A 24905-nucleotide genomic window follows, 5' to 3' on the forward strand; every position below is an offset into this window, starting at 1 on the left:
ATTAATAAGAATTCACAGGAAAAATCTGACAAGTCTTACGAACTTGAGGAATATACTTACAGGACCCACACGATGAATGATAACATCTCTGACTTCTACCCACCCCTTTAATGACAGGACTTCAAATAATGCCAGCATTGCATTACCAACGTTGTCAAAATTAAAGTTTCGAGGATTAGCCCTGCAATACAACACAGAAGTGAGGAGTAATAACAATGTCGTTTGCTGACAATATATCCTAAAACATTGCCAGATTAGTAACCTGTTACTCCCTGATGTAAGTGACTCTCTTGTTGAAGCCTCTCCTGAAATTCCCTCTATGCCATTGATCTTCTGTACTCCATAATTTTGAAAAAAGAGTCTTTTTTCGGGGGTGGGTGGGATGTTTGATGGGAAGAAGCTGACAAATGACAACTCAACAGAATTAACCAATGTGACTACTCTGTTTCTCTTTTGTTATTTACCCTACAATAATAACCTCTAGGCATATTGTCTTTTGGATGAAAGCAGAAGTGGTATTCAGCAGGTTCTGACCAGTTCTGGAGAACCAGTAGCGGAAATTTTGAGTAGTTCGGAGAACTGACAAATACCACCTCTGACTGGCCCCACCCCCATTTATTCTCTGCCTTCTGAGTCCCAGTTGATCGGCTGGGTCTTATTTTGTTGCCCTGCACAGGAGAATGGAGCTGGAAAGCAGGTTAGTGGGATGGGGAGGGAATGGAGATTTTGTAGTATCCTTTCCCTGCCACACCCACCAAGCCACACCACGCCCACCAAGCTACGCCCACAGAACCAGTAGTAAAAATTTTTTGAATCCCACCACTGGACGAAAAGCACATTCCAATATGGATATTGAATTTAAAGATTTGGGATTGGAAATTATCATTCCATTGGATTAATCTACTGGAGTAATTCTATTAATCAACTCTAAGAATAAATCTATATTTAAGGCCAAAAACACATTACTTACCAGACTCGAGGCACCCAAAATCCAGGCTTTTTTTCACCAGGTCTTAGCTTCAAATTCAGATTTTTGGAAACACTTACATTTATTCGGAATATACCGTGACAATCTTCCTGTCAGAAATATAACATCACATTTGGTATAGAAACCAAAATTTTAATATATCACAAAAACACACTGTAAACAGATAAGCGTTATGCCTCAGTTTAGGGAACCTGCCACTTATGTTCAGGAATGCAGAGAAGCTAATCTGTGCCCGAAGAAGACAGAACTTATGGTGAGAAACTCTTTGCCAGACTTTTAGCAATATTTTCTTTGACTGAGACCAGTATTGTGAGCAACAACAGATTTACAGTACCAGTCACCTGTTTGGAGATTTGGAAGAATAAATCTGGACTCTGGAACTCTTTCAGCTAAACTGTTCCCTCTCAATGCTTCAATTCTTACATGCTGGGGAAGGTACAATTATTGGAGTTTACCATGAGAGGACAACAAATTTAGAAATATTTTCAAACAAATGAAACAGATATAAGTGACTTGACTTAATAGAGCATATACTTTCACTTCTATGTCTTTTGGGGGGTTTCTACATAATATCACCATAAATTAAGCCTCGTCAGTTGATGAAAACGTGCAAAAGAAGAAAGAGGAATTTATCTAAGTACATAAAAGTTACTCTTACTCTTGCAATTATATGAGGATCATTGCACTTAGCCAATTTCCCAGCAAAAAGTTGAACTCCAAAGCTTGCAAAAACAAGCATTAATGTCAATAAAAGGATTGAAACCTGAAAAACAAAAAAACATGAAAAGGAGTCAAACCTTCTCCAGTGCACCTGTATTTTTTTCTTACATTTTTATAACAATAATCGCTACGCGATGGCTTGCATTACAAAACTGTAAGGAAGGAGAACTGGTTACTATAACTGTGTGTTTAGGATGGCAGCTAAGTGATTTCTTTTCCATGTTTTCTCATCCTTCTTTTCATATGTCTTGTATATAAACCACTGTTAAATGTCTAAGCCTCCGTGTGCTGTGTTTTGCTCCTGGGTTGTCTCACAATAGTTGTCACGCTGCAAACGCTTTGACAAAAATATATTTGGAAAGAGAAACCATACATAATACTCACTAGAAAGATTTCTTTGAAGCCACTAAATAGTTCCCGAACAACTTTTCTCATCTGAGGCACCAGTTTAAAAATCCGAAGGGGCCGAAGACACCGTAGAACCATTAGCAGCTGAGCTCCTGATTTAGCAGGAACATTTTGGGGCATCCAGCAGAGAAATATCAGGCTTACCTTTGGAAAGGGGGAAAAGAACCTGAAATGTAATGTGAGTTTTAAAATGTGCTTCATACATACATACATTACGACCACAAAAGGAGCCCAACATTTCTGTTGTGAAATGAGACATTTGTTAAGTGAATTTTGCTCCATTTTATGACTTTCCTTGCCTCAGTTGTTAAGTGAATCACTGCAGTTGATAAGTTGGTTACATGGTTGTTAAGTGAAACTGGATCCCCCATTGACTTTGCTTGTCAGATGGTCGCAAAAGGGAATCATATGACCTGGGACACAGCAATGGTCATAAGTATGAACCAGTTGCCAAGCGCCTGAATTTTGATCACATAATCATGGGGATGTTGGAAAGGTTGTAACTGAAAAACGGTCATAAGTCACTTTTTTCAGTGCTGTTGTAACTTTGAACAGTCACTAAATGGACTGTTGTAAATCGAGGACTACCTGTATAGGAACTGACCCAATTTATTTCATTAAGACTTGAATAAAACCTATTCTTAGCAAAGGATATAAGGATTAAAATATGTACGAATATACAGTATGTATTATATATTAATATATGAGACTATTAAAATTACTGATTCTAAAGGAGAGAGGCACAAAATTATTGTGTATGCTGTATTTCCTCCTGTTTTACTTTTTCTGGAGGATTATATTGAATTCAGAGTTCACTACTTTTTGAATAAGCAAGTCATTTAACGCAACATGCTTTATTTAATAATATATGCATGCATTGTATTTTGTTTTATTTAAAATATTTATGTAGTCCTTCCAATTTGAAAAGAACAATAAAAGCCAATTCAAATAATGCAAGACTATAAAGCATGAAAGAAATGACATTAGAAATGGCATTAGAAAACTGAACTCTTGGATCAAATGGATTGTCTTGGTCTGTTTCAGATCTAAATTTAGCAGAAAAACAGCCTCAATGAATGAATGAATAATTGGCCAAGTGTGATTGGACACACAAGGAATATGTCTTGGTGCATATGTTCTCAGTGTACATAAAAAGAAAAGATTCATTCATCAAGAATCATAAAGTACAACGCTTAATGACAGTCATGGGGTACAAATAGGCAATCAAATCATACTAACAAACAGTCAATATAAATTGAAAGGATACAAGCAACAAAGTTACAGCCATACAGTCACAAGTGGAAATTAGAAATCCTGATGGGTCATTTACATTGGAGAGAGAAAGATGGAGGATTGCAAGTAAGTTTATTTTCCTAGAATATACTCACTCATAGCAGTTTGTGACATTTTTGATCGTGGTATGCTGTTGTGGCACTTGAATGAGTTGCCAACTGGACATGCTTCTTTGTAATGGCAACTCATCTACTCACTGGGTGCAATTCGATGCTTTGGATATTGGTAGATCCTTCAAGATAGTTCCAAGAAAGGCAAGCAGAGGTTTCCCAATATCCAAAGACAATCAACCAGTCCAAAAGAGAAAAAGACTCCAGCACTTCTCCACCAGTAATCAGTATTCCAATCAGCATAGATTAACACCAAGTTTAACTTTAGACCAACAATCAAATAAGCAATACCCCAATCAAGAAACTGCCCAAGAGCCATCAGTAAACAGCCCAACCAAAAAATATCTAAGACTGCCCCCACCTACAGGCAGGATACCAAAGTATAAACTGACAGCAAACAGCACTCCTTACTAGCACTGATGATGTTACCGAGTTAGGGTAATGAAACGTCTGCAGAAAACAAGCAAGCTTAGAAATAAGGTTTGTTTGGCATCATCTATTTTTGATGAACCCATGTTGGCTATTGGTTAGGGTTTACTTGCTTCTAGGTGTTTGCAGATTTGTTGCTTGATTATTTTTTCAGATATTGTGGTTAAGCTGATTGGTCTGTAATTTCCTGAATCTTTCCCCCATCTTTTTTGAAGATTGGGACCACATAAGCTCTTTTCCAGTCCTCAAATGCTCCAAGAACTTTAAAAGATATGATTCAAATGTTCTAAAATCACATCTGCTGGTTCTTCCAGAACTCTGGGGTGTAATTCATCAGGACCCAGTGAACAGAATCCCTCTAGAACTGACAGGTGTTCTCTTATCTTATTTTTGCATATTTTAATTTGCATTCCTAGCCTGTCTTTTAAGGTTTTGTTTTGTTTGTAAGGTTGGTTTGTATTTTCTTTTTGCATGAAGAAGATGCAAATAATGAATTAAGCAGCTCTGCTTTCTCTCTACTGCCCATTACTTCCTTGCTATCTTCTCCCATATGTGGGGCAATTGTTTCTTTGTCTTGTTTTTTATGTGTTGAAAGAAACTTTTAAAATTTGTTTTTGACATTTGTTGCAAGTCTTACTTTGTTATGAGCCTTAGCTTACCTAACTTCATATTTGCAAGTTTAGGCTATTTGCTGGTTTTCTGCTTTAGATATTTGTCCCTCTTTCCATTTTTTGTACTTTTTTTTTTTTTTTGTTCAGTTGAAGGAGCCATATGGACTTTACACATTAACAATGATTCCTTTTATCAACTTTATCCTGATCTATAGAAAAGAAATCTGGAATTTATATGGTGATAATTGCAAGGATGAATTGCTGCAAGGAACATCAATGGTGAACACACTGCATTGTCATTGATGCAAGTCCTATCTTTACAAGCTTTTAGGAACAGATGATCCTAGCCTTTATTTCAAAAAATGTTGTAGTTTTTATATTATTTATTTTACCTTTTAAGAGTTATATGGGCATTGAACAGCATAAATCTTTAAACCAAAGAAATCAATGAAAAAGAATTATTTTACAAATCTGGCATTAAGTTGAGAAAGAGAGGATACAGAGATTTAGTTATTACAATCTAGTTTACTAATGTAAAAATATACATCCATGGACAAGAACATAATTACCCAAGAAAAGGGAATAAAATGCCCCGAGAGTAAGAATATTATGAGAGAAACGCACAACAGCAAAAGCATACTACTAAACAATGTCTTCCGCTCCTTCTCCTTTACTGGAATAATACAGTGTTTGAGAATGATAAGAATATGTGCAGATTAATATTTTCAATTCACAATTCCATTTTTTATTCCCCCCCCTCCATATGAAAATTGATGGAAGCTGTGGAAAGAAAATACAGAATACAGCCAAGATGTTATGATGGCATCAATGCTGTTCCTGTGCCCTTCGCACTCAGAAAAAAATCTATGAAGGAGGTCTGGCACTTGCAAAATAAAACCTTTAGTACCATGATGAAAATAACATACTAATAAAACAATGGAACGTCTTTGTTTATTTTACATATCCATAGTCTCCAGGAAGTATATTTTTGCAAATATGTTAAGTCTAATTGTTTATTTATTATCAATATTCAATTGAAGGTACTCGGAACTTTGTATGAAATTGATGTCAATATGGATACAAATTATTTTTAGCTCTTATCATGGGTTCTACTTTTACTGCTTTGAATTAACCTTAAGAACAAACAAAACTTACAAGGTATATAAAAATATCCATGACACCTCCAAAATCTCTGATGACTGCCGTTGGTGTAAAAAACAATCCATCAGCCATAATCTTCAAGTTAAGTTCAATACTCATAAATATTACAAAAACATATTCTGCAATCTGAAAAACAAAGAAAAAACACTGACAGAATAACAGTAAAGTTTCCAAAATACTATATCCAAACCAATTATTTTCAGAAAATTACCTGTAAAGTAGGTGCATGCATTACTCTTCGAAAAGGGGATTCAAACATCATTGAAATACAGGAACATATGGTGACAATGATCATTACCCAGTCTAGATAAGTAACCAATCCCAGCAAATCACTGCAAAATAAAATGGAACAAACTAAGTGGCAATGACACTCCAAAAATTATAAATATCAGTCAAACATAAGCTAGACTAGTGAAAATGGAGAATCTTTCACAATGTTGACATCTTAGAAATAATTACTCTAAGAAAACATTTTCCAGGGAAATATGTTTGCAAAAAAAGTGTACATCAATATAAAATGCATAAATTCATTTTTGCTTACTAAAGTTGATGATACTTTGTATTTTTAACTGCTCCAGTAACAGGATCTGTTTTAGAGCTGTAACAGAGAAAAAAATGTTTAACGTTCTATCATTCAATTTTTATTATACAAAGCTGTGTTACAAATATACAAGACAATCTGCATCTGAAATAGAGAGTAATTTTTTAAATAAACATCACAAATTTATACCTATTGGGGGGATTGAATATTTTCATTTATGATCCCACAAGTCACAGAAATTTTCTAAAATGTCATACCAGTTTCTTAAATCTAATGTTAATACGATAATACGAAACAAACAACCTACTCTCTAATAAACAATTTGGTTTCAGGAAAAAACTATCATGTAATCTGCAACTCTTACACTGCAAAAACATATGGACTACACAACTCGATGAGGGCAAAGCAACAGACGCAATCTACATAGACTTCTGTAAAGTCTTTGATTCAGTGGTACACGACAAACTACTCCTAAAACTAAAATCTTACAGTATCTCTGGACACCTGCATAACTGGATAGAAGCATTCCTGTCAAACAGACAACAAATGGGCAAAATTGGGAGCGTCCTATCAAATTCTGTACCTGTCAATAGTGGTGTCCCCCAAGGCAGTGTTTTAGGACCAACTCTTTTCATACTTTACATAAATGACCTCTGTGATCATATCAAGAGCAACTGCGCTCTCTTCGCTGATGATGTAAAACTATTCAACACCACAGACAATACTGCTACCCTTCAAAAAGACCTTGACTATGTATCAGAATGGTCAAACAAATGGCAACTTCAAATCTCAACAAATAAATGCTCTGTCCTACATATTGGCAAAAATAAATAAATCAGAAAATAAAATACAGGCTGAATAGTCAAGACCTTGTTGACGATCCAAACTCAGTCAAGGATCTTGGAGTACTCATCTCTAATGACCTAAGTGCTAGAGCCCACTGTAACTACATAGCCAAAAAGGCGTTAAGAGTTGTTAACCTAATCTTACATAGCTTTTTTTCTGGTAATATTACACTAATAACTAGAGCATACAAAACATTTGCTAGACCAATACTGGAATACAACTCATCAGTCTGGAACCCACATTACGTATCTGATATTAACAGAGTTGAGAAAGTCCAGAAATATTTCACAAGAAGAATTCTCCACTCCTCTACTCATTGCAGAATACCTTATGCCACCAGACTCGAAATTCTAGACCTAGAAAACCTAGAACTACGCTGCCTTTGGTCCAATCTAAGTATAGTATATAAAATCATACATTGCAATGTCCTACCTGTCAATAAATACTTCAGCTTCAACCACAACAACACAAGAGTAAACAATAGATACAAACTCAAGGTTAATCGCACCAAACTTGATTGCAGGAAATATGACTTCAGCAACAGAGTGGTCAATATCTTGAATACTCTACCTGACTCTATGGTATCTTCCCCAAACCCAAAAAACTTTAACCTTAGACTGTCTACTATTGATCTCACCCCTTGCCTAAAAGGTCTGTAGGGGGCATGCATAAGCACACCAACGTGCCTACTGTCCCTGTCCTATTGTTTCTTTTATTTTTTTTAATTTTTCTTATATGTATCCATGTATTCATAACTATGTTTTTACTTATACCTATTATCTTGTAAGCAACTGACAAAAATAAATAAATAAATAAAAAATAAAGATATAGTTTAGATTTAGACTTAATTTTAAAACAAGGTGACTATTAGGCACTGGGAATATATAAGGACAAATTTTATCTCTTTAATTAACAGCTATTGGCTATCCAGTAATGGAAACAGAATTTGTGAATCTGTGAATTTGTGATATTTCAGAATCTTCTGAAATATTAAGACAATTTATATTGTATTTTATACTTTTAGTTCAAATGGTGCCGTCCAATATATTGTTTTGGATCTCTGGGAATCGATGTTCCAGTACCCCTGGAGAGAACAGGATGGCAGCAGGTATTCTCTCGCAGTTCCAAAGTTCGCATGACTCTGGGTTTGCACCATACCACTTCTGTTTAGGTTGTCTTGATTATCCCCAAAATAATATTTGTTTTAGCTGAGCACATGCAGTTTCCTCCTTCAGGAATTTATCAGGGAGGGCTTTGGCGTCCAGGCATACTGCTGACTGACTGGAAGGTTTGGGAGAACTGTAAAGTACCAAGTGAGGTCATGTTCTCCTCTATCAGCGGCAACATTTGAAATCTTGCACAATATTCAAATGGGTGTCAAGGACAACCTGCTTAGAAGGCATCATGACATTCACATCCCTGGATTCATTTGCAAATTTTGGAAAACAACAATAACATTATTTTGTCACTTTATGTAGCGAAAGCAGTAGGAGTGGTGCGGTGGCCTAGAGGTGGAGCTCTCGCTTCACAATCAGGAGGCTGTGAGTTCAATCCTAGGTAGAGGCAGATATTTCTCTCTCTGGGCACAATGAGAATATATCTGCTGAACGAAACTCTGCATTGGCAACAGGAAGGGTATCCCGCCAGTTAACACCCTGCTAGCTCCATTCAGTTGCCCAGACTCCACCCCGCAAGGGATTATGGGGTTGTTAAAAGAAGAAGAAGATGACGATGTAACAAAAGCAGTTCACACAGATCTTCCAGTTTCTGTTTGAAAGAATAAAACAAATAATAAAACCAAGAAACATTTGCAAAATATGTAATTGCTGGATATATTAAAATGCCTCTGATTTGCTACTGATGTTATTCTGCAGAAGCTTTTTAATAACAGAATATAGTGAATCAAAATAAGTGAATCAAATCATAAGCTACACATATACTTACGCATTAAAGCGAGCTCTAACTACAACTCGGCAGAAATTCCTAAATCTGTGTTCCCGACCAACTATGAAAAGAGGCTTGTCAAAATAGGGGTGATTCTCCCGCAACTCTTCTTCCTGAACTTTTCTTTCAAGAACAACAGGATTACAGAGTCAGCAATCAATATATACATTTTTTCTAATTTCTTTAGGATAGCAGCAATATCACAGTATAGTATAATTGAGACAGTGTTAAATGTGGGCTTCAGAAAGCCTCTGGTCAGCTACAATGATTATTCACTGGTTACTATCAAGTAGCTGAGAACTAAACAAACGCAAAGAGCCCTATATGCAAAGACCCAGAGGGCAAACCTACAAGATTTCAATACCTACGTTCTCTTTCTATGTGAAAAGTTCACAGAATTGTTGAGAAGCTGTAGCTGCTTCTCAGTGAAAGGGCCACCTTGAAGGACTACCTACATGGAGCAATAGTAGAAAGCGCTCTTGAACAAGAAATGGTTCTTTCTTGAGAGATCTTGAACGAGAGTTCTAAGAATCTCTCAAACTAGAACTTGTTTGTTGCTTGCCAGTAAGGGAAACAATCACACTGATGATGTTGCCTAATTGGGTAATGAAACTTCTGCAAGTAAACAATGAAGCTCAGAGAGCCCCAAGGACTCAATTATAGTGGTTATGGGTGCACTATTGGAAGATGCAAAGGACCAGGTTTGTTTTGAGGACAATCCAGCAGCGTGGTTACTAAATATGATACTAACCTGATGGTACATAATCAGTCAACTAACACTTGTGAGGCACATTGGAAAAGTACTGAAAAAGCAGGTATAATATAGAAAAAAATTCAAGCAAATCCTTGTTTTATTTAACTATATGCTTGCTGTTTCTTCCCCCCACATTCGCATAGCTTTTCAGCTACCAGTTCAAAATCAAAACCACCAATAACCATCTTTTTCCTTGAGATGGAGATTATACAACTGAGTATCATTCAGATATTAGTGATATCTCCGCCCATTGTTGACACATAACCTTTCCAAATAGTGGCTTCATGTAGACCAAGGGTTCCCAACTTTTTGATTGTGCAGACTGGCAGCTGAGGTGGTTTTGACAGTGGGAGAATGTTTCATGTGCGTAATCTAAATCCTGCGCATGCACAAGTGAAGCTTTGTGTGCTCGCCCACTGCTTTGGTGGTTCGGTTCCCAATGGCCAGCAGCCCAGTCGTGGTCCATGGTCTGGGGGTTGGGGACTCCTGATGTACACCTTAAGCTTTAGGGAGGAAAAGGATGGTTGCTTCCACATAGCTTTCTACTTTGGAGTTCTTGTAAAGTTGACCTATTCCCCAATCACTGACTGAAAGTAGTCCTCAAGGAGGAGAACAGAGTAAGACAGTGTTTCTCATAGGCAACTTTCAAGGTTCAGAAGGATACCATAATCAATTGAACTAAAGGCTGTTGGGAGATTCAGTAAGAGTGGAACAAGTTGCACTCCCTCACTGCGATTCCACCATCTCTTGGAATGATCAATGCAATTTCCAACCTGTAACCAGCCCTGAATCCTGACCAACAAACATCCAGGTAATTTTTAGGATTTTCTGTGGCTAAGTACTATCCTAACCTCTTTCCATAAAGAAGTTTGAAGCCTGGATGATAATAGCCTAAATATAACACTAGGTGTTATGATTGCAAGATGTATGTCCAGCAAAGAATGCCCTTTTAAAATGATGCTGGCCTTTGAGATTTAAGCATATTATCTACAAAGAAAATACACTTGCTTCCACCCATTAGCAATTTGTGCAGATGTAATCAATCTATCAATGGAATAACCAGTTAAAATTCACTAAGTAATGATTACCTAACTGGGGTTCAGATTGGTCCTATATACATACATAAAAATTACACTTAAAATACCTTTTCATTTCTGCTTGTTCTTTCTTTTCTTGGATCATTTTTATTTCACTGTCTTCCCTTTGTGCATTTCTGTACCTCACTGTATTAGAATGCTGGAAGAAAAATGTTTGTTTAATCTGTTTTCTATTTTTTACTATAAAAATTAACAGTATGCAATTGCATAAAACCTTTAAAAGAGAAAAAGAAAGTTTTTAAGCTAGGTTGGGAGAAAATAACTATCAGTAATTATGACCAGCTATTTATTGTTCAATGTTTTCTCTACCATTCTGCATTTTAATTATTGCATTGGTCCAGTTAAATTTAAGCATGCTTGAATGTATTACTGAGTCTAATATTAATTCAGCACCAACTTAGTTATTATTTAATTAGACATTGCATTTAATTTCTATGATTGATAATAATGGGTCTTAAGCAACAATTTATTATAATTAATGAGCAAGGAGCAATCCAATAAAATAAAACAAAAGGCCCTCGCTTGGTAGAAACAAGAATGTAGCCATTCTGAATATTACAGAAAGCTGAGATAGCAAAAATGCATAGCAGTGTTTTGAAATGAAATTACTGAAAATGTAAGAAGCAGGACAGAGATTTTGATAAAATTTCCAATTGCACAGCGTCAGGCTATTTTATCCATGTCCCAACTACATTGTTTAAGAGATTATTTAACTTAAATGCCATAAAAGATGGTGAAAAGCCAGATATCCTTAGTTTCTTCAGAGTTGATCCACTTGGAAGGATGTTGATTATAGATTAGAAGGTTATGAGAGCATTAGAATAGCTTTAGGCATGGAAAGTCTACTTTGTCACAATTGGGGTTCTACAGAATAAGGCTGGCTTCACTATAAAGCAGCACTTGGGACCCAGTAGAAAGATCCAAAGATGTCTCTCAGAAATGCGCATTGGTGTTTTTTCAAAATGTATAAATATTTATAAGCACAGGACTTAACTATTTTGTCCTGAAATCACCAAAAGGTTGAGGATATGAGGGCCTCTAATTAGATAGAAAAAAACTACACACTGTAGATAATGACCTTGGCTTTTTGTGTGTGTAACATGATGGATTTGATGTCATGAAATATGCCCAGACTACCTCATTGGTTCTGAACATGCTTACTAATGTTCCATTTACAATTAATATATTTGACAGGAACTTAAGTTCAGCTTTGATTTAATTTATGGTATATCTTTCTTTCTCACAATTAGGTGTGAAGGACAAGAACACTTGTCTTAATCCCACCACTGGGAAGGAAAGAATAGGCAGTATCATCTGCATAAAGTAAGACAAAGATTTGTCTACTGGCCAAACATGATGTCTGTCTGTATGCTATATGCAATTTTGCTAATGAGAAACAGCTGTCATCTTGCCCAAGTAGTGTACCAGGAAAGATGTAATGGATTATTATGAATTCTGACTCAGCTGGAGATGTCTTTTATCCCAAATTATAATTTCCAGGAACGATTTGCTTTGCTCATTTGTGAACTGAGATTCAGTAACTGTGTAATTTGAAATTACTGTGAATACTGTTTTTGTACTCCAAAGGATCATTTCACAAAATAATACACTCAAATGGAACACCAGCATTACAGAGTTTTAAAAACTCTGTGTTATAATATCCAAGGTATTTTAAACTTCATTCTGTTTTTAGTTTTACTTAGGTACGACCCAGACTATTCACTTAAACTTACATCTTGAGTTAATGTTTCAAGAGACTTTCCTCTGCTGATTCGTTGACTGTTGGAACCGTGCCTTAGTGACCTGAAATAATGACATAGATTTGGTGAAAAAACTGAGATCATTGAGTGTGTAGCAATGGGACAACAGACTTTGCAATTATGGGTTTGATTTTGCATTACACTCAGCTGCATCTTGCTTTCTACAATTGGTGACTTTCACATGCTTTGGATTACAATTCCTACATCAGCTGGGAATCATGATAGCTGAAAGTCAACAGATATTAAAGGTGCTAAGTTAGGGAAGTAAGAAGTTGTATCTTCAGTGCAGAATTCCTAGTTGTACTAATCCAAAGAGATGGTGGAACACTTCATTTTCCCCCTCTTTTTAATGGATTTTCTCAAGAGAGACAAATGATTTAAAAAGTGATGATGTGAAAAGTAGAAAGGTTAACTAAAAAAGTACACTACTGAACTAATTGATAAACCCGTGAGGGTAGTTGAACAATAAAGGTCATGATTGGGCCAGTCTATTTATGGAATTTTTTTCCTGACTGTTTTCCTGTTTTCCAGAACTTAGATATCTTGAAAGCAATTATATGAAATATGAGTTTTCTATTATGATGAATATCGTTATTATTGCAATAAAAGTGCAGCTATTATTTATTATGATCTAATTCTAATTTACTCGTTGTGTAACAAGAATTTTATCTTCTACTTTGAACATGTTCCTAAAAGTTTTTATTGAGTTCTGTTTACCTGCGTTCTTGGCGTATATGATGCTGAACACTAAGAATAGATCGTTCTTTTGCAGGCTGTCCTTCAAAAGATCCACTAAGCATACGCTGACGGGTACAGGCTCTAGGTAAACAGATACGTAAGTAATAGATAAGTAATAATTAGGGATATACAGCATTTAGGAAATGCATTTCAGAGTTTGAATGTAAATAGTATGCAACTTTTTAAAGAACCTACATAATTATCTGGGATCATGGAAATGGCACAGTTGTCTTAAAGAGTTCTAGACTTACATCTGCACCATCATGCTCCAAAGTATTGTTTTAAAATTGAACTTGGAACATACATAGCCAGGAAATTGCACACAGTACTTCTTTGGTCTTTTTAGTTGTCACATAGTGTCATGCAGCCCTCAGGAAAGATAGGAGACAGCTTTCTCAAACATTGTCTATGCAAGGGATGGAAAGGTTTGAATAATAAATGCCATTTTTCAAGATAGGATGAAAAGAGCTAGGTCAAGACTAATTCACTAAGTCAGCTGTCAGTAAGTCTCACCAGTAAAATGACAAGCTTCTCCATTTCGCCTCGCTCTTGATTTAGACTTAGCCATTGTGTGGAACTTGGATCCCAAGCTGTGAACTGTGATGGATTGCATTTTACATTGCTTTCATTTTACATGAAACCTACTCATAATGAAAGGAACTTCAAATCCCTCTTTAATACCTGAGAATTTTATTGATTGCAGACTCCTTCTCCAGAAGATTTCTTGCCCTAATGCTGAAAACAGATTTGCGAAGCTGTAAAAGAAAAGGAAACCAACTTTATTGACAGTCTTAGTACTTAAGAGTATGTAGTTTAAAACCTTAGCTATTGAAATCAAATGGAAGCAGTCTAACACTATTATGGTGAACCAAGAGTTATTTGGACTTCATCTGGAAGATGATTTGGGACCAATAATTTTAGGGTAATTTTTCTATTCTATACCATATAGTATACATGATACCATATTTTCTATGCATATACCTTAGTATACCGACATATTATGCTCATCATTAGTGAAAAGGCAGGAAATAAAGCCCATGTATAAATAAGTACAATTATTAATGGTCATCTATAAATTATCTAGGCAGTTTTATGACAAATTAATAAGTTTTCTCTTTCAAAAATGAAAAGGACAGTCCTGAAATGATAAAATATATCAGAATCTCCCTCTGGTTTCCAATCTCTATATTCAATATTGTGAAATCTCAACATGTGTGGCTAATTGTCCCATATGGCAAGTTGGCCACAGCTAATCATCCTGTAGTGAATTGCCCAGGGCAATGTGGCAGGGCACAAGCTGCAGGCAATGAGTGGCAGGGGAGGATCAGCAGGGGAGGGACAGATGGGGAAGAAATGGGTGGGTTGGCCAGAGGAAGGGAGCTGGGGTGAAGTGGGTGGGGCCAGGCAGCTGCGGCCAATTGTCCCATTGTAGTACCAGTGGTGGGGATTTCGTAGGGTTGTGGAAATTTTGCATCTAAAGAATTCAGAGCCTTATCTTCCACTATGCTCTTCAGTAAGAACAGAACAGAACAGAATATTACAGAATAGAATATAACAGAACATAATTCTTTATTGGCCAAGTGTAATTGGACACACAAGGAATTTGTCTTGGTGCAAATGCTCTCAGTGTATACAAAAGAAAAGATACATTTGTCAAGAGTCAAGAATAAGGACTCTGACTTCTACTATGCCGGTATGTTGTGAATATGATGCTGAAATTCTCCAGTGAAACTTTGCTCATAGAATTATATTGCAGACTCCTTTGAAAGAAATATTACATCTAATTTACATGCATACTCTGAACATTCTGGGGATTTAGTATGTTAATATGTACATTGAAAGATACTTGAAAGATCTTCACAAGAATTACACCACACACTTTTATTGAAATATAGATCAGCAGTTCTTTTTATTTTTAATGCCAAATCTTCCAATGTTTATTTTGTAATGCACTAAATCCAGTTCTATGGATATAGAACATACTTGCCTTTAAAAAAAACACTGATTAAGAGAGAAAAATCTGCCAGACCTATAAGGATTATAAAATTGCTTCAAGGAAGGCAGATGGTTTCAAAAGAAAGACAAGATAAACATACATTTGATATATGAATGGGGAAGCTCATATTTGACAACAACCCAGACATCATAGAAATAAATGCATTTCTATATGAAAACATGAATGTAAAAAGCAATGTTGTTGATAATGAGGATAATAATAATGCTACAAATATAGTTTGTAAGAAAAATGCAAAACTTCAGAGAATGAAAGGCCACATAAAGGCTGCTTGATTATCAAGCATGATTTAGCTTGATAAATCAACTTATAATCTAATATAAATTAAAGTATGGTTGCCAAACTGAATGAAATGATATTTGGTTTCCAGCAAGCATACTCAAAATATTAGATGAGTTATTGGAACTGACTGGACTGTATGGATTAGAATTTCTATATGGAAATATTGTACAAAACCTCCTGCACAAGACTTTTCTCATTAACTGGGGTTTTTTCAATGGTATCTAGAACTATGTCGCTTCAGTCTTAGAATAGAGAGGAGGGGGGAAGAAGAGGAGGAGGAGAAGGGGAATGCAAAGCTTCAGATTCAAAGGCAAAATGATCCCCCCCTGTGTGTGTGTGTGTATGTGTGCATGTGTGCCAGCACAGCACCTACAATATCTGCAACTGCTTAAACCAATTGCATCTTTTTCCAGGATGGTGAAGCAACTGCAGAAGATACACCAGAAAAAGATGCAGTTATTTCTTGGAGTTGCAGATTGATACTGTATTATATTCATGCCCCCATATGCGATGAATTTTTTTTTAATTTCAAATCTGAAATTCTGCAAAGCTGTAATGATTAGCATTACATGGATTCATCCATGCTACCGAGTGAGAAACAATGCAGTATAGTGGTTAAACTGTTGCACTAGGACTAGAGAAACAGTGATTCAATTTCCGCCTCAGCCATGGAAGCTTACTAGGTGACTTTGGTTGAATTGCAACCTTCAGTCCAACCTTCTTCATTGGCTCGTGGGGAAAATTGGAAGAGCAAGTCTTATGCAGGTGGCTTTAAATTCCCAGAGGAATGGTGGAATCTGATAAATAAAAATTGTATACCATTGGGAGGGACTTTATTCATGTTACCTAATAAAATAATCCCTTATGATTAAAAAAAAACTGCTGTCAAATGCCTCTTGAATTCTAAAAATCTGCAATATCTCACCTAATTGTATAGACATAAACTAGTTTTAGTTGCAATCCACTGAAACTAGGTGCCTGGCATAAAATAAATTTGCCCATTTAGAACATAGAATCACAGAGTTGGAAGGGATCTTGGAGTTCTTCAACCCTCTGCTTGAGCAGGAAAGACTGTGTGCCATTTCAGATAAATGGTTGTCCAGTCCCTTTTTGAAAGCTTTCAGAGATGGAGCCCCCACAACTTCTGAAGGCAAGCTGTTCCATCGGTTGACTGCTCTCACAGTTAAGAAATGTCTCCTTAGTTGCTTCTCTCCTTGGTTAGTTTCCATCCATTGTTTCCTATCTTGTCTTTTGGTGCTCTGAAAAATATTTGGATCCCCTCGTCTTTGTAGTAGCCCCTTAAATATTGGAACAGTGCTATGATGTCTCCCCTAGTCCTTCTTTTCATGAGACTAATCAGAATAGATCTGGAAAGGGCCTTACAGGTCTTCTAATCCAATCTCCTGCTCAAGCAGGAGGCCCTCTACCATTTCAGGTAGGTGGCTCTCCAGTCTTTTCTTTAAAACCTCCAGGGATGAAGCATCTACAACCTCTGAAGGCAAGCTGTTCTACTGGTTAATTGTCCTCCCTGTTAGGAAATTCCTCCTTAATTCCAGGTTGCTTTTCTCCTTGATTCATTTCCATCCATTATTTCTTGTCTTGCCTTCTGATGCTTTGGAAAATGGGTTGACCTCCTCTTCCTCTTTGTAGTGGCCCCTCAAATACTGGAATACTGTTATCATGTCACCCCTAGTCCTTCTTTTCTCTAGACTAGCCAAACCCAATTCCTGCAACTATTCTTCATATGTTTTTATCTCCAGGCCCTTAATCATCTTAGTTATTCTTTCCACTTTTCCCCACTTTGGACATGTTCTGTTTTTGACGAACTCATGGTGGTTTAGTGTATTTTCACTAAAGAAATAAATTGTCAATAAACTCATTCCTTTTTCTTATTAAACTTGCTTTCACATTAGTGGACCCAGATGTTTTCTCTAGATTATCATAGCTGTCGCAAAAAAGGCTAAGGAGAGTTCACCAGGACCTGGATGGTAGACCACCAGGAATCCTGTTAGGACTTTTAGGTCACTTGAAATTCACTTTGCAATCTTCCCTATGCTTTAAAGATGTATTCTCTTCTTACAGGAAACAGTTAACCATATAGAACAGGGGTCCCCAATCCCCAGGCCACTACCAGGCCATAGGCCATTCTGAACAGGGATGCAAAAGTGGTGGCTGAACATGCATGCACAGTTCCACATTGCGAGCAGCAGACGAGCATATGTGTGCACAAAGTTCTATTTGCGCAAACGACGTGCGTGCCCACCACTCATGCAAATGGAGCTGTGCATGCCTGCGGCTCATGCGGAACCAACCCCTCTCTCTTCCCCACTGGTCCACAAGGCCGGAAAGGTTAGCGACCACTGATATAGAACAGTATTTCTTAACACTGATAACTTTAAGCTGTGTAAACAGAATTCTGGGAGTTGAAGCCACATAACTTAAAATTGGCAAAATTGAGAAACTTTGATACAGAATGCTAATTTCTATTTTCTGTTTATTTGATTATGATTTTGTGTTCCCTGGGTTATTATTACACCTAGCGTCTTCCTTAAGGAAAATTTTACTATTATTTCAATAGGTATTCTAAATAATTTCATTCTATCTCAGTTTTGCAGAGTTGGATGGGAAAACCTTCAGAGGCTTCAGTTAAATTCCTGTTAATAAAGGTCTTTAGCCCAACAGGTGATAAATACTCTTAAAAATAGCTTAAAGTAGAAGTAATTCTAACAATAAAGCTGAGATGAGTCAATATCCATTTTATTTGTTTTACAAAGAGAGGTGCCAAAATAAAGACAGCTTCTCAAAAGGACTTCTGCAAGCCACAGTTAAAATCTGATTTCTGTTAAATGTTGTGATCTAATTCTCATAATTTTATCATTCTCATGGTATCATTTATTATTCTGAGTCACTTGATTCACACTGCATGAACTACAGATAGTATACACACAAAGGAATCTGACAGCTGTCAGCGGACTATTTCTTTTGTTTTTGTTTTCACTGTTGTATGTTTAATTAACATTTTCTATAGCTTGTGCTATCTTTCTCTTTTTCCGTGCACACAGACAAATGTTCATCTTTAAAAATTGTCATTTCAAATGAGTATTGGAGCAAAGACACTTTGGAGGATATAGTTAAATGTCAGGTTGCTATGGTAATTGCCTCTGTGGAAAGCTATAATCATCTAACAAAATGCAATCTCATGTTCCAGTCACATAGATAAAATTCCTGCTGAGTACCGGAAACTAAGTCAATCCAGAAAAGATCCTTCCTAGATGACTGACATTTAATTTTATATTTTTCTGATCTTAAAAAAAAAAACAGATTCCAGAAGTTATGACTTCATGTACAGAGCATTCATTGTTGTTTGATTGATGTTGACTGTTGTAGAGCTTGGTAAACTGAATCATATTGTCCCTCTTTGCCTTTCAACATTGGAAGTATCAATATTCAGAAAGACCATGAAATGTTTCTTTTAAAAAAACATATTGTCATGCCCCTGTCGGAAGCTGATTCGGAGGGGGAGGCCGAACAGCTGACAGGGAGTGGGAATGTGGCTCTGCTGGCTGTGGAAGAAATTGGAGAATGGCAAAGTCCACCTGGGCAAAGCAGGGAGAGGTAGAGCAAGGGAGAGGGAATTCAGAGGAAGGCCCAGGCCCACCCCCTCTTCATCCTAGGGCACACAGGGAGGAACAGAGAAGAGAGCAACGTGGGTTGTGTGGCTTACGAGGAAGGAAAGGGCCCTGATTCCCTTCATTAGCCACACTTGGGAAGAGAGTTTAAAAGAGATGCATGCTGAGTGTGGTGTCTGCTGGAAGCAAACGTGAATTTATCTTGTGTTGACTTTGGTTATTTGTGTTCCTGGCAACCTACCAACAGTGTTGAATTATGGCCATTCCTTCACGTCTGAAATTCCTTCTCCTGCCCTGCCAGACTAATTACCTCATCTTGCCTTGACTGGACTTATAGTTACAGTTTTTGTTGACCACGTTTTAGATTTGATTCTCTGCAGCCAAAGACTGTTCCTGGGAGAGTTTTTCTCTAGCCAGAAGGTAACCAGGACATTGCGGGCAAAGTTGGAGATAATAAAGGAACTCTTCTTACTTATTTGGCTGTGTTGCCTTTGTGCCATGCCGTGGGTCATCACACATATGCACACAAATTCACTTTCTGAAGAACTCTTCTATTATTCATAGCATCAATCACAAACCTTTACAAAAAGCCCTGTCTTCACCAACCCCACACAGGTTAGTTTATATCCATTCCTGGCTAGAAAAATGATGAGTTCAATGTAATCACCAGCTACAGTGACATCCCATATACATTTAAGACATCAGATCACAATATGAGTGGAGATTTTTATATACTGCTGTATCTAGTGACTTGCCTTCTGGTCAATGTATTTGTCTTCAATTGCCAGCCTTTTAGAGTGATCGCAGGAGGAAGAAGAAGCTGATGGAAGCCTTCTCAATAAGCAAGTTGTATCTTGCTGCTGTCGATCAATAAACTGCTTCATAAAGCTTTCCCTTTTGAGAGAGAGAGGGGGGAGACTGCCTCTTATTTATATTTCCTTTGTATAACGAATAAATGACAACCAAATTTGAATAAATATATCCTTTATATTATACATCATCCAAAGCTCTTTGTTATGTTGTCTGATAGAACAATTTCCACACTTTGAAATACTAATAAAATATATTTTATTTTTTCTATAATTTATAATAATAAACGGGGCAGCAAGCAATAGGAACTGAATCCGTTTTTGCATGTTCTATCAATTGGGCTTGTGGAAAATAGTAGACCTATGTCAGATTCATTGTAAAAGACTAATGAGATATTATTACCAGATGAGTATTTATAATAGCATTAGCAATAGCATTTAGACCTACATTCCCCTTTACAGCACGTTACAGCCCTCTCTAAGAAGTTTACAGAGTCAGCATATTGCAATCTGTGCCCTCATTTTACCCATCTCGGAAGGATGGAAGGCTGAGTCAACCTTGAGCCTGGTGAGATTTGAACTGCCAAATTGCAGTCAGCAGAAGTAGCTTGCAGTACTGCAGTCTAATCACTGCGCCACCAATCCCTCCAATATAATCCAGAAAAATTACTATTTAGTAAGTTTATTTTTTATTATAGTCAAATGCAATCTATGGATTATTATGGCTAATACTTCATAACTTATCAATTGATAAACACATTTAAAAATAATTCGATATGATTGACAGTTTCAAGGATGATTACCAAGTTCTAATACCAAATCATTCTCCCATATATTTTTCAGACTTTCAAGATAAATTGACTAAAGAGATTTTCTAATTTTCAAGGTAATGTTTTAATTGTGAAGCAATCAATAATTGAGAATCAGACTGAACTCAATGTACTTGAATCCAAATTGGGATTTGTGACCATTTTTTGCAAATATATTCAGCAATAATAGTATTTCAATCAATACTTCACTAACATACTTCTCACATTTGTACTTTGCCAAGAAGTAGATTGCAATCTACTTTATCATATCTTCTTCTTCAAGGCCCGTGGCTTGCATATCTTTATGATACTTTACAAATGTTTTACTGAAATCTAAGTATACTACATCCGCAGCATTTTGCTGATCCACTAATTTAGTTACTTTGTCGAAGTATGAAATAAAATTTGTTTGGCATAATCTGTCTTTTGACAAACTCATGATGGCTATTGGTTATAACTTTGTTTACTTGTAGGTATTCATAGATTTGTTGCTTGATTATGTTTTCCAAGATCTTCCAGTATTGATGTCAAGCTGATTGGTCTGTAATTTTCTGGAACTTTTTTTTCTTTTTTGAAGATGGGGACTACATTAGCTCTTTTTCAGTCCTCAGATAGTTCCCTGGGGCTCCAAGAACTTTGAAAGATATGTTTCAAAGAGTCTGAGATGATGTCTGCCAGTTCCTTCAGAACTCTGGGATGTAATCCATCAGGACCTAGTGATATGAATCCTAGAGCTGACAAGTGTTTTCTTATCTTACTTTTTTCATATTTTAATATGCATTTCTAACCTGTCATTTATGGTTTTGTTTTTGGTAAGTTGAGTACTGTTTTCTTTTTACATGAAGATGTAAAGATGCAAAGTATGGATTAAGCAGCTCTGTTTTCTCTCTACTGCCCGTTACTATTTTGCCATCTACTCCCATTAGTGGACCGATTGTTTCTTTGACTTTTTTCTTGTTTTTGTGTTGGAAGAAACTTTTAAAATTTGTTTTTTATATTTGTTGCAAGTTTTACTTCATAAAAAGCCTTAGCTTTCCTAATTTTATCTTTGTAGGCTTAGTCTATTTGATGTTATTCTGCCTTACATATGTGTGTCCCTGATTCCATATTTTTTGTACTTATTTTTTCCCCTCTTAGTTGGTCTGAGAGTTCTTTGTGCAACCATGCTATTTTTTCTTGGTTTTTTTTTTAATGGTACTGAACTGGACTGGACTTTTATAATCAGAAAGTATGTTTTCCATAATTGGAATAACTGGAATTCCATAATTGGAATTTGCGATATTCTGTTCTTACAGTGGCTGCAGGGGTGGGATTCTACCGGTTTGCACATGTTCGCTAGAAATGGTTGTTAACATTCTAAGCAGTTTGGAGAACCGGTTGTTAGAAGAAATTACTGGCCTAATCCTGTAAGGAAGGCAGGAAGGAAACATTCTGGTGTTGCTTACAGAAACTGCCTCTCCGTTAACTCTTATTACATTCTTGGCAGGACGAGACTTCTCTGGAGCTTCTCTGGAGTTTTTTTCCCTCCTTTGCTAGTACTTTACTTATGTGGGGTGACCATTCAAAGTTACAATGGCACTGAAAAAGTGACTTATGACCATTTTTCACCCTTATGACAGTTGCAGCATCCCCACAGTCACGAGAGGCCAGGCGAGGAGATGCGTGCCTCGATGTGAGTAATGTTGAGTTGGCCATGCCCAGCCAGTAACATGACCACCAAGCCACATCCACCCAGTCACATGACCACCAAGCCATGCCCACCAACTAAGCCACATCCACAGAACTGGTTGTTAAAAAATTTGAATCCCACCTCTGAGCGGCTGCCTGATTACAGAAGAATGACTAAATGAGCTAAATGGAGTATGGTGATATTTCCAGTTCCTTGAGAAAGTTCCAGAGCTTGTCATAGTCAACACAGTCAAAGGTTTTGTGTAATCAATGAAACACATGTAGAGGTATTTTGGAATTCCTTTGCTTTTTCCATCCAACGTAGATTGCTAATTTGATTTCCTTTCCGAAATACTGCTTGTACATCAAGCAGTTCTTTGTTGGCGGTTGGATTCAAATATTGCTAGATTATCTTCAAGAGAAGTTTACACATGTGTGGTATCAAGGCTATGGCACATGATTGGAACAGTCTTTCTATCACCTTTCTTTGGTATTGGGATAAATATTGACCTTTTCAATTCTTTTGGCCATTGTCCAGACTTCCATACATTTGGGCAAAGTGCTGGCAGTGCTTTAGTTGGCAGTGGTCTCCGTGACTTAAGAGGAATTTCATCCACTCCTGGGGCCTTGTGGTTAAGCAATTGGTTTTCAACAGTGGAGAGATTATGTTTTCACTAGGAGCTGTGTCAACAGCTGCAGAGCCATTAGGATTTACCCCATCTGTGTCATGGATGCTCTTGCTACTATGATAATCTCTTAGCTTTTTCCCTGTAGCTTTATTGGTACCTCCCAGCTAGGGGGATTCACTGCTCAGTACCATATCTTCCACATCTTTGGTGGGGAAAACTGGAGTAGGTCACCAGGTTTTTCTCCTATATATGTTAGTGTTAATTATCAAACTTACTTAATTTAAAGTCAGAGCCTATGAACATAGTTGGGGATTATTTTTAAGAACATATTACTATAAGAAGATTACTTTGAACAACAACAACAACTGCTGCCCAGCTCCTAGTGGCTTAGCAAGTTGTACATTCTGGCACAGGAGGCAGGAAAAAGGAGAACATTTAAACACAAACTACTATAGACCCCAAAATATAAAACTTAAAAACAAAAAACCCTCTGCCTATGAAGTTCAAAAGAGTTAGCTTTGCAATAAGGAGGCAGAAAAAGTTTACTACCTTATTTTGGGAACTGTGAAATCTGAAGGGAGCTTGGAGATCTTTACCATTTGAGGTCTGTTAGGGAATTTTTCAAATATCCGTAGCCGTAATGGGAGCTTTTCCTTGGTATCTGCATTTGCTTCACTTTGTTTCAGCTGAAAATTAAAAGAAAATAAAAATAAAAATTGGATAATCTAACATCCTAGGGATCATCCTAGGTTTTTGTTTTTGTTTTTCAGAACAAAATGTTTTCGGAACATTTTTTTCCAGAACAAATGCAAGCAGTTGAAAAACCACTAGATGGCAGAAAAGAACTACAGAAAATTCTGACACCATTCTAATATCAGTTTCTCACTATTTTAAGGCTATTGTTAGGAGCTGAAACTCAAGCAGTCTATTTCTTGAAGGATATTAAATGCAAAGGATGTTGTATAAATATTTGTTTTTTCACAGTTCTCTAAATGCTGTGAGAAAAAGAAAGTCAATTTAAGCTCTTCTGTTATTAATTAATAGAATTATGTTTTGGACTTGGACTGCAAACAGACTCCCTGTTGACTTAGAAGTTATTAAATTCTTAGTAAACCAAGGAATCTTGTTTTGGATTTTATTAATAGGGTGTGGCACTATAAGAAGCTTGAAGGCTGCATAACTTGGTTCAAGACTTTATTTTCTGTCCTCTTCCAGCTATTTTCAAAGAATAACTAGATGCTGTCTTTTGAATGTTTGGTTTTTAAATTGTTTTTCATATTGCATGTTTTTATTGTTGCTGTGAGCTGCCAAAAGCTGAGTATATAAAATGGGCAACCATGTATGAATACTAAAAAAACAAATAAACGGTCAGCAGAAAGAAAATAAGAAGAAGAATGAGGTAGAAATAACATATGCAAAGGACTAAGGGAAAACACATTTCCCAGGCAGTTAACAAACTTAATGAAGTAGTTTTCCTATACATTCTTAGTCAAAGGAATGAGCATATTGTTATGAGAATTATATCCATTTTCAATAGCTAATAGGCAAAGGTATTTCTTTTGCAACAATAATGGGAAGAAGATATTTTTTTAAATGAACCATGGTGGCTACTCAGCTACTAACACACCCATTAACTTGTACAAAAATTTGAAAGAAATAGTTTGG

General features: G+C 36.5%; 1 protein-coding gene across 4 annotated transcripts in view; it reads right to left on the minus strand.

Moving 5' to 3' along the window:
• The window catches only part of NALCN (sodium leak channel, non-selective), a 228022-nt gene that overhangs the window by 26230 nt on the left and 176887 nt on the right, over nucleotides 1-24905 (minus strand). For all 4 annotated transcript variants that reach the window (XM_087967321.1, XM_087967319.1, XM_026668856.2 and 1 more), the window contains 14 exons: nucleotides 23790-23926; nucleotides 20081-20219; nucleotides 14082-14155; nucleotides 13380-13481; nucleotides 12636-12705; nucleotides 10950-11041; nucleotides 9052-9174; nucleotides 6262-6318; nucleotides 5932-6052; nucleotides 5715-5846; nucleotides 2093-2260; nucleotides 1647-1751; nucleotides 971-1077; nucleotides 61-181 (listed from right to left, as the gene is read on the minus strand). In XM_087967321.1, coding sequence (XP_087823447.1) covers nucleotides 61-181; nucleotides 971-1077; nucleotides 1647-1751; nucleotides 2093-2260; nucleotides 5715-5846; nucleotides 5932-6052; nucleotides 6262-6318; nucleotides 9052-9174; nucleotides 10950-11041; nucleotides 12636-12705; nucleotides 13380-13481; nucleotides 14082-14155; nucleotides 20081-20219; nucleotides 23790-23926 — 1548 coding nt within the window. The remainder of the gene's footprint in view (nucleotides 1-60; nucleotides 182-970; nucleotides 1078-1646; nucleotides 1752-2092; nucleotides 2261-5714; nucleotides 5847-5931; nucleotides 6053-6261; nucleotides 6319-9051; nucleotides 9175-10949; nucleotides 11042-12635; nucleotides 12706-13379; nucleotides 13482-14081; nucleotides 14156-20080; nucleotides 20220-23789; nucleotides 23927-24905) is intronic.

This window comes from Notechis scutatus, chromosome 5 (assembly GCF_049901735.1).
Source record: "Notechis scutatus isolate UNSWTSFEM ecotype Mainland chromosome 5, rNotScu1.2, whole genome shotgun sequence".
Classification (NCBI taxonomy): Eukaryota; Metazoa; Chordata; class Lepidosauria; order Squamata; family Elapidae; genus Notechis; species Notechis scutatus.